The sequence below is a fragment of the Pyrus communis genome, chromosome 14 (assembly GCF_041283825.1).
Source record: "Pyrus communis isolate YQ-2024b chromosome 14, ASM4128382v1, whole genome shotgun sequence".
Lineage (NCBI taxonomy): Eukaryota > Viridiplantae > Streptophyta > Magnoliopsida > Rosales > Rosaceae > Pyrus > Pyrus communis.
In genome coordinates, this window is record NC_142578.1 from 19091811 (window position 1) to 19113267 (window position 21457).

The following is a 21457-nucleotide window of genomic DNA, read 5'->3' on the forward strand; positions in this document are numbered from 1 at the left end:
TATATGCTATGTGTACTCTTTTTTTCTCTAAAATCCTCCAAGTAGTTGCTTTTGAACTATATCCTACGTTTTCTTTTCAAATCTGTAAAGATTGTGCAAATGTTTTGCATATCTTGATACTATTCTATCGATCTTCGTAATATAGATTGCCTCCATAATCGTGCGTTCTAACATGAACATGAAATGATTGTCAGGACGTGCGTATCTTACCTTGAAGTATGTTAATATCTTCATTGTATGACTCATTAACTCAATACCACTATATGTCATACAATTTTGTATGCCCTTAGCATCTTATTCATTTTTAAAATCTTATTGAAAACATTTATAATATGAGTGTAATGCTCAACGTAGTACAATATGTTTATGAACGTGGAATAAAGGAACCTTAAATGAAAAATCTATGGAAGTAATGAAAATTATGATGAGAAGAAGGATAAATATTACGTACCTCCACTGAACTAAGTGGTTTAGTCTTAAGACAGGATTTCAAAAATGAGGTTTTAAGCTTGAATATTCAGACACTAATAGATCGAGAAAACACTACTGGCATCATTGTGGCTAAGACTTTAACAAAACATGTTGTAGATATTAAGAGGGTCAGAAATAACTAGATCATAATAGAACAAGAACTCATCAATAAAACTAGCGTGAAAGCATTCAAGTTCAGTTGTGTAAGGTCTCAAGAAGAAATTTTAGAAAAATCTTGAAAAATTAGTTCAAAAGAATTTTTGAGAAGGAAAAGCTACTCATAGAGAATATAGCCATGCGTGCAAAGAGGCATGCAAGTAGAGAGGATTATATAGCCCTAGATTTGAGGAGAAAGCCATTTTGAATTTAAAGACGACATACAATCTCATTTTAAGCTAATACCTTCTTTAAAAAGAGAAAAAAACATGTAAAAGAGAAGCCAATACATTCTTCCAAGTGATCACATACTCTTCAATCTTATTAAGAAGATATTAGCTAGAAAGAGATCATAATTCAAAATGGCTTCTTCTTCCTTTCGTCTCTCCTCAAACTTATGGCCACCATTAAAAATCTTTATAGTTGCATGTCTCCTTGCGCCATGTCCATTTAAATCTCCTCTTATAAGTAGCATCTCCGTCTGAAAGATATCTTGAACAAATTCTCCCCAACTTCAAGCGCATAAACACTAATCTCATTGATGAGTTCTGATCCTATTAAAATCTTGATTACTATAACTCTATCCTCGAGCCTCTTAATATCTACATTTTTGTTAGAATCTTATCTGTGATAATGCCACACTGTTTCTCAATATAAAATTGTGTCTGAATACCGAAACTTAGAACCTAAATCTTGAAGATCCTTTCCCTCATGAACAACCCATCTAGTTTCCTAGAAGGACATAATACTTATGATTCTTCCATAAAATTTTCCGTTAATGTTCATATACTCTGCATTTTTAACTCATTCGACTCACTTAAACCATATCCGCATGTTTTATATTCCACGTCATAAACGCATTCTACTTTCAAACCCTACCCTCATGTCCCAGCCACGTATCCTAGCTAGCTTCATATCCTACTCTTTATTAACATATAGAGCCTAATGAAATCTTTTTGTACAATGTTGATAACTTGATATATCAACAAATTAATCTCCCTATCGTAATATCAACGTAACAAAACAAAAAAAAAAAAAAAAAAAAAAAGAAGAAGAAGCATTCCACGTAATTAAGAATGCACTTAGTAATCCATAAGTACACACAATCCACTAATGACATTATACGGTGCCTAACGAACAATTCCCTGAAACATCAGATTATAATTTTCTACTCACATTCCACTAATTAATTCTAAAAATAATAAAGAAACTACCCGTTCCTTTGCGCTAAAAAAACTAATCATGTAGCTAAAATTCATAAAAAAATAGAAAAATAAAACAACACAAAACAGAGCATATAAACATACATGAGCAGATCAATTTGCTAGTTGATTAAGATTGATTCATACAACACAAGGTAGAAGAAAATGTTGCAAGTATCTTAGAGCATCGTCAATACTCACATATCTCCAATCTCCAATACTCAACATCCCAACACTCACTTTCTTCACCCTCCTCCCATCACAAAACCCCAACTTCAAATCCGCCACAATTCCACTAGTAACCACGCTCGAGCAGCACCCCGCTGGCGAAGGAAGCTCCTCAGAAAACCACCCCTCCATCCCTTTCCCTTCACAGTCCATCATCTCAAAAACACCCCTCCACCCTTCCAACACCACATTCCATGTCACTCTCACTGCTCCCCGATCCTCCCACGCTTCAAATCCATTGTAGCCACTAACATCAATATCGAACTTAAAAATCCCGCTGGGATCCATAACGAGTTCGCTTCCAGATTTTTCCAGAGACAGGACATTGCTTGATAAGTTGGGGTTGAAGATGTTGATCGTGAAGATGAGGCTATCAAGGGAAAGGCGAGGTTTCGAGGGGGTTTTCTGGCGGCGTTTGGCGGCAGCTCGACCGATGACATAGAGGCGGCGGTAGGAGACGGTAGGGTTAGTGAGTTTAAGGATAGAAAGAGAAGGGAAATGGGAAGTGCAAATGGGCCACCATAGGTGGTCGGAGGACATGGAAACGAACCATGACTTGCAGACACAAGAGGATATGGCTAGGGTTTTGGGGTCAAGGTGGTGAGAAACTAGGTCAAAGACTTCAAATGGGGCCATGGCGACGACTGACGATGGTGAATATTAAAATTGCTCAGCGGTCCTTGTTTTTCTATAAATTGTCAAATTTTGTTTGAAAACCTAATGGGAGGGAGGCCAAAGAAATGAGTGGTTTAATAGTTGGCGGTGGTTATGAGTGGAGGGCGGTGGTGGTTTGGGGGCAGGGAGTGGCACGTGGAGTGCGACGGTGCTATGCATGGAGATGAGTTGCCACGTAAGATTGCAGCAGGTGTGGTTGAGGAATCCCCGTGTCGGTCATGAATGTACACGTGCCATTGCCCTTTTTATCTCTTAGCTACAGTTTGATGTTTCTCACCTCCACCAGATGAAATTATTAGGTAGTCCAGTATTACTTCTACTTAGAATTTAACACATGTACAATTATTATCCAATTGAACTTAAAAACTTATTTTAATATAAAAAATAAAATTTAAAAGGTAAATTATATAAAACTACTTTAACTATAAGTCGCATCATAATTTCTTACACTATGTTTTAAACTTTACAACATAATACATTAATTTATGAATTCATTGCAATATTAGATCTCTGTTAATTTTTCCGTTAGTTTATGCGTTAAATACGAATTTATCAGGTGAGGTGCCCACTCTATTACCCAATTAGATTAAAATAACGAAACCCAATATCTCTCGTACGGACCTCGTCCTCCCATCTTCCAATACATCGATCTCCTCGTCATCCCACCCCCTCCCTCTAACAAATCTGAAGCTGCCGCCGACCATCCCGAGATGCGAGGCCATCCTATGTGACCAATTTGAAGTCGCTTTCCAGGCCGTCAAGCTCTAGATTGCCGATCGAATAGTTTTGCCAGTAGAAAATTCCCTCGATGGGGACGCAGAGCTCCGCAATTTGATGAACCTCGAGGAATGGCTGGGGTTGCACGGCACCGTTTTGGAGGGAGGGAAGGTGAAAAAATTAGGGAGATTGGCCTCCTCCTGGCATGCATGGAAGGTTTGTCGTTGATGACCTCTCTGCAACTTATGGGCTGCAAGCCCTGCCACTCCTTCAAGGTATACAAAAAGTTTTCGAATTTCTGTGAAATTTTTGAACTTTTTGGATTCTGGATTGTGTTTTTGGTGTGGATTTGTTTTTTTTTTTTTTATAAAAATTAATTTTAATGGTTGAGTAGCCCCGTTTTTGATATGTCATCATTTAACAGTCACAAAAAAATTTAACAGAAATATAATATTGCAAGGAGTTCATAAATTGAGGCATGATATTGTAATGTTTAAAACATAAGTAATGAGGTATGAGATTATGGGTCGACTCATAATTGAGACAGTTTTTTGTAATTTTTCCCAATTTAAATGAAATCAAAACCCCAGGCTCTTCTTCCCCCTCCCAGATTGGGCAGGCAACGTTACTAATCGTCGGTCCACATCTGGTTACTTTACATTTGTGGGAGGAAACTTAATAACTTGGCGGAGTAGGAAACAGAAAGTGGTTGCTTTACCAAGTGCAGAGGCGGAATACAGGGGTATGGCAAAAGAAGTATGTGAACTATTATGGCTTCAGAGGTTACTTGGTGAACTCGGGTATCTTTTGAATTCAGCCTCAGATTTATTTTGTGATAATAAAGTAGTTATCGATATCTCACGCAATCCAATTCAACATGATCACACAAAACACGTGGAAGTTGACAGACACTTCATCAAAGAGAAGTTGGATGAGAATATTATTCAATTCCCGTTCGTAAAATCAAAGGATCAATTAGCGGATATCTTAACTAAAACTGTTGCAAGTCAAGCGTTCTACAACTCTCTTGTCAAGTTGGGCATGAATGACATTTGTGCACCAACTTGAGGGGAAGTGTTGGAGAGTTGACCTTTTATAATTAGTTTAGTTACCTATTTGAGTCATTGTAATCAGATTGTAATTAGGTTATTTGATGTTTCTTTCTTTCCTTGTTACTCACTCTTGTACGTTATATATTTTCCTCTTTGATGAGAAGAATCATATCAAAAAATTAAGCTCCAAAGATAAACTCTAATTAGCACTCACGAGGCTCGCATTGTCGTCTCGCTTGCCATGGTCGAGGCCTTCGCTAGACACGCTAAGGCTACGCTCAGACAGCAAGCCCATGTGGTCTATTCGGACGGCAAGTTCATCCCGTCTACTAATTTCCTGCAAATGCTGCGCTCCTCCTCTATCTTGTCCACTGATTTCCAACAGCCGGCAGCCATGGCTGCGGAATTGGAATTAATTTTATTTTAAGATTTTGATTTTGTTTGAACAAAGTAAATATTTAAGCCAAGCGTAAATAAGTTGAATATATGGCAGATAAAGGAAGTGGCAGAGAAGGGAGTAATGGAGGGGTAGGGAGGAGGACGAAGGAAGGGGACAAAGTGAAAGAATTATTCTTTATTTAGGGACAGTTAATGAAATTTTTAATAAAATATTAATTGTTCATTTTATCACTCCTCCACATGTTAGTATCTGATTAGTGAGTACCATCATTTGGCAATGCCACGTCCACACGATACTAGACTATAATTTCTCCACCAGCATGGTGGAATTTTTTGTTATTCTACTGTATTAATTTTGTATCAAACATTAGTATATGATACTTGTATAGAAATAAAAATATGTGGTATGGTATTGGTATTGGTATTGGTATTGGTATTGGCATTGGTATTGGCATCAAAACCAATACCGATAGTGCAACCTTATTGAAAATATCCATTTAAACCATATTTTGTTACTCATATGACGTGGTTGTTGATGTTGAATTATTATTTAAATGTTCATTAACGTATTTATTTTTCATTAATGACACACAACACATAATTTGCAAAGGAGGAAATAGAATTTAATACCTCGAATGCATAAGTAAATGTCCTTTACCCTTTCAGCTACAAATTCCATTTGACACCACTTAAAACTAGGGGTGGGTTCGGTACGGTTACCGTACCGAAACCTTCGTATCAATTACCATACCAAATTTTCGGTTTGACAAAATCTATTATCATTATCGTACCAAACTTTCGGTATACTGAAGTTCGGTATTGCCAAATATTGTGGTTGGCATGGTATGACAAAGGTAATTACCACTTTGTTTTGGGACAAAATCTATTTTTGTTTTTTTTTTGGGTACCTTATCTCATACAGTGTAGCCTAAATTCATCTATTATTCATCATTCACAATCACACACACAATAATTCAAATGATGCATCAAGATTCATAATGAAAATTAAGCTTACAACCCAAATAGAAGTTAAAGTTTCAAACCAAATGAAAATTGGAACTAAACTTCAAAAAGTAAAATCCATTGATCAATTTTTCAAGTTTGAGATGCCAAAGTTTTTGGAGGAGGCATTGAACTTGTAGAAGATTGAGTTTGTGTCAAGCCTACATTACAAACAAAGAAAACATATTAGTAGTAAGAAGAATTAAAGTTGAAAACCATTTAATAACAAATTTACTAAAAAAATTAAACATATCTTACTTGTTTCCACTTCTTCCATTTCCTTGTAAAATTAAAGTATATCTTTCGTTGGTTCCTTATAGAAGTTTACTTCATCCACCCTAAGCTAATCACTAGTACACACTAGTGCCTCTACCATTTTAGGAGTAAAGGATACCCTAAAAAGGTCCACAACCCTCCTCCCTACGCTAAATGCAATTTCACTAGCAATGGTAAAGGGAATTACAAGGATATCATTGGTTATTTGTGAAAGAATTGGGAAGTCTTTTGTGTTTGATTTCCACCAACTCAAGAGATCAAAGCCACCAACAATAATGCTAATATAAGAAGCGGTATAGTACTTATCAACTTCATTAAATATCTCCAAAAGACGTTGATCCTTCCTTTCTTGTATAAGCTCCTTCATCATTTCAATTTTGTTCTCATTACCCCCACAAGCTTGAATTATGAACTTCTCATTTAGTTCCACATCTTCCAATAGAGCCCCAATGATAGTAGAAGAGCCCCTCCTATACTCATTATACAAATCAAGCAATCAATGAAATATTACAAATATGTGTTAATATAATTATATATTATATTTTCAGTACAGTACGGTAATAATGTGATAATGGTATCTATTACCAAAACTGTACCATAAAATTTTGGTATGGTACAATACCGTACCACTACCGATTGACACAAAAAACTTGGCACAATTGGTATGGCACAGTTTGGCAATTTGGCAAAAAATTCCACCTCTACTTAAAACTTTGATTTGGCATGATTGCAAAACTTGGAAACTCATTTTGGGGTTTCGTCAATGGACAACTATGAATCATTTGACCAAAGGGGTTTCTCGATAAGGATTTTAGAGTGTGTTTGTTTGCCGTCGTTAGGTTTCATTGGACTGGACTAGCTTAAGTGGGATTATTGTCCGGTGTTTAGCGTGAGCAAGGATTGCTATTAATGAGACTAAGTCAGACCCGTTCCGACTGACCGCCTCACCAAGGGTCGCTATCTAATCCAGAGCTGCAACACGGTATTAGCTAGGATCACCATCCTTCTTCCCTTCGCCACACTTTCGGTAAACTCTTCCTCCTGAAACAGTGTCCTCTCTCTCTCATTCTCCCTTTTGTCCTTCTTGCCTGGGTTTGGTCATTGGTTTTCGAGTCGCCGATTGATTTCTGGGTTGGGTTTTTTGAGTTGTCATTCAAAGGCAGGAAGCGTGCATATGTTCATACAAATTGTCTAGGTTTTACAAATAACAATATATTTTCTTTTTCCCTTTTTTTTTTTTTTTTTTTTTTGGTCTTTCACATTTATAAATTCTGAAAAAAGAAAGGATTTTTTATTACAATTTTTATTTATAGAGTGCATTTTAGTTTTTTAGACAAGAAAGTGAAAGTTTTCATAATTAAAAATAAAAAAATAAAAACTTAGTCCTAGCTAGTCCGGCACTGCACCAAACGCTTCTTAATTATAATACTGCTTAGTCCATGTCAAGCCAATCCGACTTAATCCCTTAAACTAATCCAGTCCAAGATAGTCTGGTGCAACAAACGCACAAGTGTTACAAAAGAGCGTTTACTCTTGTACATAATCTCCTACGTCAAATTGTCCCCTTATGCAATACAAGAAAGGTAGCTACAACTAAAGGATGATTCTTGGGTGTTGATAAATCTTTATATATAAAGCCAACAACCTCCTTTTGGGGTCACCAGCTTCACCGAAAAATTTTGGACAAAAATACCCCCAAAATAAAAAATTTCAAAAACAACCAAAATAATGCAAGGGTATTTTCGTCATTTTAAAAAAATTTAAAAAAATTAATTCTCTTTTGTACAATTTTTTTTTTTAATTCCAATAGGCTAGTTATTATGTGATTCAATTAGTTGTTCATTAAATATTATTTTCTCTATTTTTAAACACATTCAAAACATCTTAAGAGACATATAATGTTGGTTATAAAAAAGATCTTTCGCACATGCATAATAATATGATTAAATTAGTTATCAAATAATTGTTTATTTTAACAAACGATATTTACACTAAGAGAGGGTGAGCTTAACCTTACAATAGGCTAGCAATAATATGATTCAATAAGTTGTTTATTAAACATTATTTTCTCAATTCTTAATATAAATTCAATAGAATGTAGATGTAAATTTAAAAACTAATTTTATTATGTGAATTTAGCTGCTTTGTTTGGCTTGCGAGGGTTTTTTTTTTTTTTTTTTAGCATGATTACTTCAAATATTTCGAATTTCCTTGTCAATTTACGCATATAAATACATTTAAAACGTGTAAGTCGCGCGTAGCACGTCGTGATTCAAAAAATGCCTTGTGCACGCGCTTCATGCGCATGCACGAAGGCTAGTGACATGTTAAGATGGGGCACTGCATCACTGTTTTAGTGTGCTCAAAGTTGCAGCCCACATAAATCCGAAACAATCACCTCGGAACAGGCTATCATGAAAACCTCCTCTTAAACGCCCATTCAGAGCCAAGTCAACAGATTATCAGTCTTTGAAATCAACTGAAAACTAGACGACCTGCTAGTTTCAACACTGTTAAAGCTATGAGATGAATCATGTTACCAGTTAAAAATGAGGAAGACCAATCAGGCTTATCTTTTCTTCGAATGGTAGCCTCAGAAAGGAATCTGCACTCTCCATTTGAAGCTTTTTCCTTGAGCTTCAAGTTACTCTGGTCGCCAACTGCATCTGCTTCCGGTATCCAAAACCCAGGATGGTTCTCCAAAAGTAAATGCAGTGCCATCCTATGTCCACAATGCTAAGGTTGCTTCCCCTTTCGAGACCTGACGAAAACCACCTGAAACCAACTACTGCAATACTGATGCTATTTGCATCCCTCTCTTCCCATTTTTCGCATCTCAAAAGCACAGGTCGACGCCAATCGGAAGGCTGCAAAAGTGTAGAGCGAGTCCAGTCAGCAAAAGTGTAGGGGAGAAAGGGATGTGTAGAAAATTAGAATCACTTCCCACTCAGTTAAATTGGCAGGCTTCTGAGAACGTTACCGTCCATTTAACCTTCCCATGATATGTGTAAATTGTGAAGTTCCTTCCAAGACGATCTTATAAAAGTATCAAATATTAAAATAGCTTACTTTAATGGTTTAGTGTGCAAGGCAAGTCGCAAATGCACGCATGCAAAAAAACTTTCAAGACGCATTTTCCATGGTAAATCATAACAATGATACTTGTGTTCTAAGATAAACCATTTCAAAGCAGACAAACAGCAAAGAGGTAGCTCAACTTTCTTATGCTGTATAGTATGCTACAATGCTAATCCAAGACAGTCAGACAGACAACTCCAACCATCATTTCTTCTTTATGTTTGAGCACTTGGCTTCATTTATAGTCCTAGACACAAGGTAGGGGTGTGCCATGGAAGATTAACAAGTTGTGGATAAATCAATGGCTATGATTCGCCACGAACCCCGACTATTACTCCTCTACTATAGATGAAATTACCAAAATTATTTAAACATTGAAAAAAACATTAAACAACAAATTTTTTGCCATATTTCTTTAGGGAAAAGTTCATAAAAGAAGAATTGGTTAAAATAATAACTCTATGACTCTGTCTGTTACACCGACAACTAAGGACCTCAAAAGCAATATGAGTGCAAGCAAAGTGGCAAAAACCGAAACGTTTAAGCAAACAATGATGCATGTATATAAAATAGCATAACTAAAAACCCCAAATGACATTATCAACCTAAGTGAATGAAGAGGTCAATACCTTCAAATCCTAAGAAAGCCCAACGAATGCTTCTAGCAATAATGACATTTTAAGGCAATTACTGATGCATTCATTTGAAGTAACAAAAATAAAAACCTAAGAAGCCGCAGTCATTTATCAATTAAAGTGACTAAAGAGTTCACTATGTACAGATCCTCTTAAAAATGATCTATTATTTGATTTTCTGATGCTGCTTTCTTGGGGAGACAAGAAAGCAATGTAATAGGAACATACTTGCTGCAATCACAAAATGCTGGGGAAAAAAGGGCGACTAGAATAAACTTCTTCGAACGGGCAAGCATCATCTCCAGACGGTCAATATTACCACTTCTGGAGAGATCCAAAACAATGTCAGGCCATTTCGAGGTCTACTAACTTGGATAGCCTAAAGATGACACTCCTCTACAATTGTAGAAGAGTTTGGAGTTGACAAAACTGCACACACTATTCGTGTGCAGCCTGGTTTGGCAGAACTCAACAAAACCAACCTAATTGGGAATCATTTTATTCTCATGGAAGAACAGAAATGTACAAACTTTCTAAGAACAAAGAATGAATGTGTTGCCAAAAATCTCATCCACTTACATGTTTATGTGTTATCTCATGGTTATGCTTGTTTTGATACGTCTTTTCTGTTAGTCTTTACCTTTGGATTACTTCACAATTAATGTCTATTTTTTTGCGGATTCTACAAATAGGAACCTGCATTATGATGTAATCAGACCGGTTGAGTTTAATTCATATCTCTTTTATCTTCTCTTCTTCATATCTTCCCCCTTTGTTATACAACTTCATATTGTACTTTTGTCCGGTCAGTATGTTTGTGGAGCCCACTTCCTCTTAAGATATGAAGGCAGAAGAAAACTTATGACAGATCAGATTAATGGTCAACATTACATGCACAAGAAGAGGTTTACCCATTGATGACTACAGGGTAAAGCTGGAATCTTCAGAGGACTTAGAGCACCAGTCTATTCTTCAGAAATATGATTAAAGCTGCCAGTCATCACATCCAAAGAATCTGGTGAAACATTTAAGGAATCCCACTCAATATTGGTGATATATAATACATACATACATACATATATATATATATATGTATAATGTAATAATACTGCACTTTGAACTTAGAATCGCTTTATATTAACTTCGGATATCAAGATTATGATATCCTTAAGAGTTTTGAGTACAAAATCATATTGTATTCAGTTAGCTATGCTATAAAATGCATAACAATGGTAGAATTTATCCAACTGGGATAAAGAATTACCTGCAACCTAACACCACCATGTTTTGTTCAAGTCTAAACAGCATTTTCTATCTTCCCCATATGTAAACGGCATTATTTAGTGAATCCCAAATTGTGGAAATAAACTGTTTTGACGGACGCTTCTCATTAAATCACCAACTTGTATGGTTTGCCCTGCCTGCAGATAACAAACATATGATCCAGTCGCACTAAGGTTTAATCAAACCTTCCCCTCCACAATTAGTCCATGCTCATATATCAAATTACATATAAAAAGATTACAGGGACTATTCTCATGGAAATACTTAAAAGTAGAATCTAAATAGATTATTGAACTGATAACTTGTTCTTTCCATATCAACTGGAATTATGAGTTAGTATCGTTTGTTCAAATAAACAAAGACATACAACTGAATTTTCTAAACGCCCCTGTAGCTGCTTAAGAACAAAAGAATCAGACATTTGAGCCAGGAAACAAGCACATCCGTAAACATTACAGTTAAGATAAATTCAGCAAAAACAAATAAATGAAGCTCCACAATATTCATATCTGCAACCTAAACTAAGAAACAAGAAGTAATTGCTTATGAATAAGGTCAAGTTTACATGTCCTTCAATCGGTTATTGAATACATTCATCTGCAAAGAATCAACCTGTACCCAATATGTTATTGAATACGTCATCTGATATTTAAGTATGACCAATCATTACATGTTTAACAAGATCTGGCCCAGAACTCAATTTATAACACTTATCATATACTAACTTTAGTCTGAAAAATTATCATATACTAACTTTAGTCAAAATACAAATAATGCACATAACAGTTACGTGCATGCAAATTTAAAGAAAAATGGTCCAGAAATAAAACAAAATTGAAAGAAATAACTTGCCTTTAAGATTCTTTCGGCATATGATTCCTTTCCCTGGTTCAGATACAGTTGCTAATATGCATCTATAAAAGAAAAGTTATAGGCCAATAAGATTAAATATGTAATCGGCTAAAATTTCAGAAGTACAAGAATGGCAAGATACAAGGAGACACCAAATTGTAGAAAGAGAAAGAAATCTAATTAGTACCATGTGGTGGTCCTTGAAACATCATTCATTCAGCATCCTAACCTTTTGTAAGCGTGCCCGTATAAAGCCCCATAGTTTCCTGGGCAATAACATCTGGGGAAATACCCCTCTCCTTCATTTCACCAAATAACTGAATTGCTCTATCAATATTCCCAAGTCTAAAATACCCAATCATGAGCACAGTGTAAGTCACAGCATCGGGAATAACATTTTTTCTCTTCATTTCGTCAAACAAGAAGCTGGCACAATCCATGCGGAAGGACTTGCAAAACCCATCTATTAAACAGGTATAAGTAATTGCATTGGGCAAATGGTTATTCCTCAACATTTCATTGAACAACACCCATGCCTTCTTCATGTCTCCAATTCTATAAAACCCAGCAATTAGAGACGTGTAAGGAATGACATCCACAACCAAACCCCTTTCACTCATTTCCTTGAACAAGTTATAAGCTTCACACATTTTGCCTCCATTGCAGAATGTGTTAATAAGGATCGTATATGTTACTGCATTGGGCATGACACCAACTTTCAGCATTCCTTTATACACAATCAAAGCTTTCTTTGTACTTAACTTCTTTGCAAAACCATTCATAAGAGTATTATAATTTGCAACTTCTGGATGTATATTCCTCTTGAGCATTTGAGGGAAAAATTCCCATGCTTTTTCGGGTTGCCTTTCCTTGCACAAACTCTTGATGACTGCATTATAAGTATATGAGTTAAGGTTTATGCCTTGGTTGTGCATCTCATACATAAATTTCAAGGCTTCCTTCAAGCGTCCTTCCCTACAGTACCCTTCAACAATGAGAGTGCAAGTGATGGCATCAGGGCGCATCCCATCAGCCACAAGATCACGAAAAATATCCAGTGAGTCATCCACCAACCCAATCTTACAAAGACCACATATCAGTGAGCTATAGCTAACTAAAGACGGTTTAATTTTATAATGCTCCATTTCTTCAAACAAAGTGAGAGCAATCTCAATATCTCCTTCCTTGCAAAGTCCATCTATCAAAATGGTATAGCAATAAACATCTGGTAGTGTCCCATACGTCTTCATTTCTTCCAAAACCTTCAAAGCTTCATATGTTTTGCCATTTTGGCAAAAACCAAAAAGTATGGCGTTATAACAGTAACTATTAAGAGGTTGATTTCTGCATCTCAAGTTCCGAATAAAGTCCAAAGCAAACTCAACCAATCCAACGTTACAAAGTGCATGAATATATTTGGTGTATATCACAACAGTTGGTTGTTTCCCACTCTTCTCCATTTCCTGAAGAATGTCAGTCGCTTCATCTATATCTACACCCTTCCCTTCATGTCCTTGGCAGTAAAAGTTCATCATAATAGTGTAACTGTAAACATTAGGTGAAGGACCATACTTTCTTAAACATTCGAATAAACTTCTAACAGATTCCAATTTGTTTGCTTCAGCCAAACACTTGAGCAAAAAATTACAAGACCCAATGTGTGGTTCAAGCTGCATGTTTTTGGTCTGCACAAAAACATCGACAGCATTCTCAAGCATCGAGTTGGCAGCAAAAGTCATAATGAGGGCATCAAATACAAGAGTTCTCACCCCATTGTGAGGTGAATCAAATAAATATGGGAACAACCCAAATGCATCATACTTAGCATCTCGATAATAGCAAACAATATCACTGAGCAAAGACTGCACTTCCATTTTCATCCCCGCCAATGCAAAGACATGAACAATAACACTAAATGCACTTAAAGAATTGGAAAAGCCATACTGCTTCACAGACCTGGAGAACCTCAGGTCCCATGCAACCTCCCAATCCAAAGATTTAAACACTCTGGTAACAACTGGATAAAGTTTCCGCTTTTCCCAAATGCTGGACCTTTCTCTCACAGCTTTAATCTCCTGAATCACATAGGCATCAACCGGCAATGGGTTTTCCTCACACACATGGGCATCTGTCGTCAACAGCGCAGATGCAGTGGCGTAATACGCTCTAAAATACCCCTTCTCCACAAGAAACAGAGAGTTTCGGAGAAAACCCGAATCAACGAAACATGATTTGAACATGGGCGGATACCCATTACAACCTTGTCAACGTTCTTCAAGTAAAAGATAACACATTGCCTTATCCCAACTCTCCGGGTTGGCCAAAGGCATGCCTGAACGCAAAACCCAAATCAAAGAACTGAATTCGTAGCCTAAAATATCAATATTTCCCAAAAAGGCTAGTTTTTGGTAAAATAAGTTAACTGAATTTGTACCCTAAAGTTTCAATCTTTCCCCAAAAACAGCAAGTTTTCGACACCAATTTTATCAGCCATTATCTAGCAGATATAAGAATCACGAAAGAAAAACAGAGCAAAAATTGGAAGCAAACTTGAAGAATTGAGATCAGATACCTCAGAGAGAGATACAGGACAAACCCTCCAACCGAGAAGTCGGGCAGTAAAGTCGCGAGCAACCGGCCGGCGACGCAGGAGAGGAGACGAGAGAGAGAAGTCGAATGAATTGGGGGTTTTGCTGGGTAAAATTTTAAACACCAACCGAAAACCTTTTGAATTTGCCCCGACAAGTGGCCCAAAAAAAAAAAAAAATAAGGGGAAATTTGAAATAGGTCTAATTTTGTAAGCCACTTTTTGAAATAGTTTCAATTTTTAATAACTTTTAACTTTTGAAATAGGTCTAATTTTTAGTTTCTTTGGACTCATATCAAAAGACCCAATAAATAATGGCATTTGTCACTCTTGACTTTTTAACAGAGGGATTGTGGGTGGACTCGCGAGAGAAGTTGGGCGGGTTTGGGTTCGGGTTCGGGTTCCGGTTTGGGTTGATGCCAGGGTCGACGAAGACGGAGTGAGAAGAGAGGAATTGAGTGAGGTCTGGTAGTGTTTGGTTACATAGATAGCAAGTGCTTTGGGAGAGAGCTTTTAAATGGTGTAATAATATTATTGATCCACGTATCGTGATGAGTGATTACTTGAAATAAAAAACGAATAAGGATTCTCTTCGGATCCTGGGGTTTCACGTTTTGTTCATTCATTATAGATTGTGTAATCAGAAGTTAATTTTAAATTTTATTATTTAAAAATGAACACAAACAATATTTGAGGAAAACTGATCGCACGATATACGATGAATGGACATAATTCATGAATCTCCGAGATCCTCACAAAGAAGATCCAGATTCATAAAAAACCACATAATCGTTTTGTTATGGCCCCAACTGCCAAGAAAGGCAGCATCGTCGTCTCCCCCGAACCCAATCGATGACAACAAACCTTGAACTTCCAACGTTCAAGAATTTGGACCGCGACGATCCACAAGGCTCAGCACAATGACGAGTGAAGTGGCACCACACCCACGGGGCACCACCATGGCTATGCCAACGGCAGCAGCCATCGTGGCAACTCATGGCGAGATTCAAGCCCAAGGTGGAAGCCTCACCTTGCAGCTGCAAGCCTAGGCCTATATCACCTTGCAGCAACAGGCTTAGGCCCGCGCGATGAGGGAATCCAGCTCAGCCCAGTATAAGCAAGCCCAAACCACAGTTATAGCTGCCAAGGCAACAGCCCAGACCTCGCGGGTCTAAGGCCAGTGCGAGCCCAGCGAGTCCCAAGACCAAGCCGTGTCATTCCAGCCCATACGGACCCAAGCCTAAGGCAAGCCAACCCGAGCTGCGACTTGGTGCGAGCCCATCGCGCTCCCGAGCTGAGCCCAAGTCCAGCACTTATATGCGCTGCATGCAGACCAACCCACTCCCGTGGTTTCCCAAGTAGCCCAAACCGGTCCAAGATCGGTTCAACCGTCCCGACTTTAGATTTATGGGCCGACGATTGAACTGGGGGCATTTTCACCCTATTTCTTCGCATATTTGACATTTCCCAACTCAAATCTCGCGCTCGGAGTCCATTACACTTCCACTACTCAAGGAGACACATATCGTCCAAGCTTTTCCAACCCAAATGGCGAACAACACTTGTCTCAATAAGTCATGCAGCTGACAAGTGCCTTTGTATAGCAGACGACCTTAGTGAATTAACTCTAGTAGCGCACCGTGAAACAACGTGCCCCAAACAAGGTGTCTCGAAGTAGGACAAAGGTAGACAAAGAACCTCTCCAGCAGCATCCCAGCTAGCAGCCACTCGACCAGCCACAAACCGAGCGTTTCAGCAGTGTACACTTCCGACTGAGCCCCCGAGATAGCGTATACTCTCGTCTAAATGCGCAGAGGAGTGTGCACTTTTGGCTAGGCCCACGAGTGAGCATACACTCACGGTTGGGACCACACTCCGATAATCAACATGAACAACCTTTTAGGTGAAGTGTTCATTCGCAATTAAGCCCGCAAGGAGCATCATCCACCTTACATCGGAGTAGGTAGCACGACGGACGAAAAGAAGTAGTCACTCAATCCGGCTTAAGTTCAACAGGCAGCTTGCGAGAAATTCACTTGCCTACTATGAATGTACCATATGCATCTGCCGCGATGTAAACTAGCCGAACACATAAAAGAGCAGCCTAGACTAGCAGGTCAAGACCGGGGGCAACCAAGAGTTCCCCTACCCCAACAAAGGAAAATTCAGGAAGAAGTAGATAGGCTATTGACCGAGCGATTGCACAATTTCCAACACTACAAGGTCATCGATAAAACATAACGACGGGACATGACCAATATAAGCAGGTCACCCTTCACAGACGAGATCGAGCATGCAAAACCTCCACGTAAGTTCAGTATGCCACATTTCACATCCTTCAAAGGAGATGGAGATCCGGAGAGACACTTAAAGCACTACCGAAGTACAATGGTCCTTTATCGAAACAACGATGCTCTTATGTACAAGATATTCGCCACCACTCTACAAGGCCAAGCATAGAGACCAATCCACAACTAAAGAAGGCCCAACACCCAAGAACTACTCTAAAGTTCTCAATCCCGATCCACAAAATCCTCTGCGACATCAAAAGTGAACCTTGGTTCAAGCTGCCGAAGTAATTAAAGGAAATACTTACTACACATTTCATCGAGGTCCTGGTCACACAACTGACAACTGTTACACTTTGAGGAACTACCTAGAGAAACTGGTGAAAGAGGGCAAGGTTGACACATACTTGGACAAGCCATATGCGCAGCTTATGAGGAACACATACGCCGACGAAGAACCGCCGACCAAGACAATCAGGATTGATGGCATCTTCGCCGAATCCGAGCACTTTGGGGGCCACCAACAACTCCAAAAAGATGAATATCCAGCATGCTCTACTAGTCTTATAGGTACTAGAACCTGGAGGAGTGAAAAACAAGGGTGAATGAGCCTAAAAATAAAGTTTCATAAAAACCTTTTCGAAAACATAATAACCTCTTGCCGTAAAACAAGTATAGTTTACAAAATATACATACTACATGTAGTAAGAAAATACCTACCGTAGCATGCACAATGACAAGATTGCCATACGTCGCAATATTGCATAAATGAACATATAACAACCAATATCACATAATCTCGCATAAGGAAACAAATCATATCGGGTGATCATCGATACATGCTGACACGCAAGTTCATGCAGAGGTATTTTGACATGAACAAGACTAGGTGTAACAATAATATACGTTTTAGTACTACAATCACATGAAGATTGGCACTATGCGCAACACATACGAGTCGGAGTTGCCTATTGCAACCTGTATGACAAGATTGGCACCTACAATGGATCCAAAGTGAGCGTACAGTGTGCACATACATATGAAAGATTGGCCCTGGCCCAGGCAAATACCAACATCGATGCAGCAAACGATGAGCAAGTAACATAATTATAATCATGCCACATCCATTCAACAATTCTAGTCAATATCATACTATCCTTGACCATAAATATAATTAAGGCATCCCTTTAATTGTGCACCCTGTAGGGTTATTTCATCATTTCCCAACAAAGGCATTTCTTATAAACGTTAATTTAATCATGGCAATCACGTAGAGAATTCATTAATAATTGTATATATGGAAACTAACCAGTATATATATATATATAGAAAGAAAAGACCCACTCATAGTTACTTGAAAGGTCGCAGCCATTTGGACATGAAAAGCCAAAGTCTCCAATAGTAAAACTTAACTAAGACAATTAAATTTGGGGAAATGGAGTGCATATTTGAAATCAGAGCATCGAATTACACTAAAATGGGTATTCGGCAAATTTTGTGAAAAGTCAACGGTTAACCTTAAAAGTCAACTGAGACTCCCCGGTAGTCAACTACATTAAAACTTTGGAATCTCACTAAATGGATGTCAAAAATAGACTCGAGACGTCGACCTTTTTTTTTTCCTCCTCTTCTTCTCTCCGTCGGGTTGCTGATGCAATCGTCGGATAATTCCCAACTCCGGCCACCTAATTTCTTCACTAAACCTAGCCTTCCAATATATCAAAACAAAGCTCAGAGAACAAGGGACTGAAATATACCTTTGGTTTCCTTGGCCGTGACCGGAGTTAGCGGGAAAACGACTCAAAGCCGTCGAGCTCACGCTTGAAAATATGGAAACCCAAGGTGTTTTTGTGACAAATCGAGTGGTCATGACACTTACCTTGGTCAAATTCGTCATTTCCTTGCCGAAATCCTCTCGGATTCAAATGGAGTCCAACTCCCTAGTCGTGAGCACATAATGCGTGCGAAAGAGACTAATGAGAAGGAAAGATAGAAGGTCCAGATGTTGGTTTGGGTTGATCTCGCCGGAGATGACGGTGACTGGTGATGGTCCTGCCGTTGTCGTGTCATAGACGAACGAAATAGTTAAAGGAGAGAGAGGTATCGGGAGAAGAGAGAGAGCTGAATGAGAGATGGGGGAGAGTTAAAGTGAAAGTGTGGTAGGGTAAGATGGTAGCCAATGTATGGTGGCTTAAGAGAAAAGGAAACATGGGAGAATGGGAAGGAAAGACACAGGGACAAGGGTGATAGGTGACCCACATGAGTGGCTCCCACCATGTAGAAAATCTACACAGAAAAATTAATAAAATGATGAAGGGTGTTAATCCAGAATAATGAATTCACCAAAATGCCCTTGAACTTCGTAAGTCCATAAAATCTCCGTTATAGCTTCAAATTCGATTTTGTTTGCGCATACGCATTCGTATTGTCGAGTACTACAAGGAAATGGGAAAATAATGAATCATACATCTCTAAACAATGGTGAACGAAAAATCAAAATTCTTGCTTCCCAAGGCATTTTCGTCAATTCACATTTTTAAAATTTATAAAATCGTAAAGTTAAGGACAGGTTGTCACATACATCTCTATCATGTGCTTTATATGTGTTTCACATGTGTTCTGTGTGTCTTGTGTGTTTCATGTATTTTGTGTTTATACATCTCTATCATGATTTTCATATTCTTCCATAGTGTTTCACGTATCGATTTAGTGGTTTTTCAATATTTATCAAAATTTAAATATTTTTAGGTTAAAATGTTCATAATATTAATTTAGGATAGTCTACATAATTTTTTTTATTTTAAAAAAGTTAATTTAAAAAAAAAAGCCTAAATTCATTCTTTAATAATCTTGGGCTAAAATTTTAGGTCATAAGGGTTGGAGCAGAAAAATTGTTTCTGGGTTAAAATCTAAATTTTTTGGGCTAAAAATTTTAGGTTTTAGGCCAAGGGTTGGAAATAGTCTTAGTAAGGAGTGTTTAAATATGGTAGAGTTAGAGGTGATAAAGTCATGTATTACAAATTTTGTAAGAAAAAATACTCTCTTTTTGGATATGAATATTCCTCCAAAACATGAATGTAGTGTTGAGGGTTCTCATGATCCCATTTCATGGGTCATATAGTTGGAATTTTGATGTTGTTGTACATAAGTTAATTTCGTAATGCCAAGCCTTCATATGAATTTTTTTTTTTTTTTTTTTTTTTACTCTAGTTCATACAGATGAAAAGATGAACATGTTGGTTGTATAACAGGTTGTCCTGAATTTTTTTGTTTATGATATTTTTAATGCATTTTTTTTTTGTCAGGGTTCACTCATCTTATCTTTAATTTTGGCTACTCCTACTTTATTTAGGATATCCTCATTCCTAATCTTGCATGCAATAAATGACATGATTAGGAATGAGGTTATCCAAGGTAAAGTATGAGTAGCCAAAATTGAAGATAAGATGAGAAAAAATCGGTTAAAGTGGTTTGGACATGTGAAACAAAGACTTATAGACACTCCGGTTAGAAGATGCAATTACGAGAAAGAGACTCAGGGCCAAAGGGGTAAAGCAAGACTAGGAAGACTTGGAAAGAGACTCTAAGAAAAGACTTGGAGTACTTGGATCTAATGGAATACGTGGTACAGAACCAATCGCAATGGCGTTCTAAGATTCATACAGTTGATCCCACTTAGTAGGATAAGGCTTTGTTATTGTTGTATATTGATAACTGTTGATCATGAATATGTTGTGGAGCCAAAAATAATCAAAAAGTGACACGTAGATTTTTGGGCAAAAAGGACAAAATTACCCTTGAGGAGCACTGGGTGTTTATTTTCAAACCTATTTCATCCATCCTCATCATATCTTCTCCACAAGGTAACCCCCGAAACATTCCATTTAAAATTATGTTAATTGGTCAATTAATAGATTTATTACCTAATTAATCTATTAATTGTCAATTAAACTACCAATTACACCCAAAAAACTCCCAAGAGGCCAGTCACCTTCTCTTTTAAAGGGGGCCGGCCATGCACTAACATTCAACCTCATTTCCTCTAAAAAGCTAGGTCTTGACTCTTGCTAAACACTCAAAAATTCCCCAAACATTTTTCTCTCAAAATTCTAACTTTGGTATCGGAGGTTCTTCGGCCAAAGCCCCCCCAACAAAAATCATCATGGGCGCATGAGGCTCTTGGCCTTGACCAAATGTGTTATTTGTTTTGTAGGTGCAATTTTGTCCAAGATCAAGGAGGAAGAAATTTGCATCCATAAATTGGTGTTTTCATTGAGAGCTGAGTCACATGCTCATAGAAGACTCTTGCATTCAACATTTCTAATTTTCTTCATTCATTCGTAGATTTTCCCACACGTTCCTATTCCTCAAATTTTTATATAAATTCTTTGAATAGCCCTAGGGAAGAAATACAATGATGAAAAAAATTATGAAACAACAATAAAAGGCGCTCCTTATAAATTTGGGTTTTCACCTAATGGATCGTGGAGCAACCATTGCCACTGTCATGGCTTAATTTCTGCAGCCAAATGAAAAAAACCAGCCCGTGCCGACT

General features: G+C 37.7%; 2 protein-coding genes and 1 long non-coding RNA gene across 6 annotated transcripts; 1 reads left to right on the forward strand and 2 right to left on the reverse strand.

The window, feature by feature from the left end:
* Nucleotides 1-1939: 1939 nt before the first annotated feature.
* Nucleotides 1940-2936, reverse strand: LOC137712480 (putative F-box protein At5g04010). The gene has a single exon (XM_068451549.2). The coding sequence runs from the start codon at nt 2691-2693 to the stop codon at nt 1971-1973; it is 723 nt and encodes a 240-aa protein (XP_068307650.2). The 5' UTR covers nt 2694-2936; the 3' UTR covers nt 1940-1970.
* A 379-nt stretch (nt 2937-3315) lies between these two features.
* On the forward strand, nt 3316-4624 carry LOC148691342 (uncharacterized). Its single transcript, XR_015955796.1, has 2 exons — nt 3316-3724; nt 4040-4624. It is a non-coding gene; the product is annotated as an uncharacterized LOC148691342 (long non-coding RNA).
* A 3964-nt stretch (nt 4625-8588) lies between these two features.
* On the reverse strand, nt 8589-14752 carry LOC137712982 (uncharacterized). 4 transcript variants are annotated; one of them, XM_088684503.1, is made up of 6 exons: nt 14600-14752; nt 12215-14359; nt 12028-12089; nt 11156-11312; nt 10803-10906; nt 8589-9045 (listed from the first exon to the last, which is right to left on the reverse strand). In XM_088684503.1, exon 2 carries the CDS (start codon nt 14265-14267, stop codon nt 12252-12254), a length of 2016 nt encoding a protein of 671 aa, XP_088540629.1. In that variant the 5' UTR covers nt 14268-14359; nt 14600-14752; the 3' UTR covers nt 8589-9045; nt 10803-10906; nt 11156-11312; nt 12028-12089; nt 12215-12251. The 4 variants fall into 4 exon arrangements, with proteins under 4 accessions (XP_088540629.1, XP_088540628.1, XP_088540626.1 ...); XM_088684502.1 differs by having other exon boundaries at nt 11156-11308; nt 12024-12089; nt 14600-14738; XM_088684500.1 differs by lacking the exon at nt 14600-14752 and having other exon boundaries at nt 12215-14485.
* Nucleotides 14753-21457: the final 6705 nt, after the last annotated feature.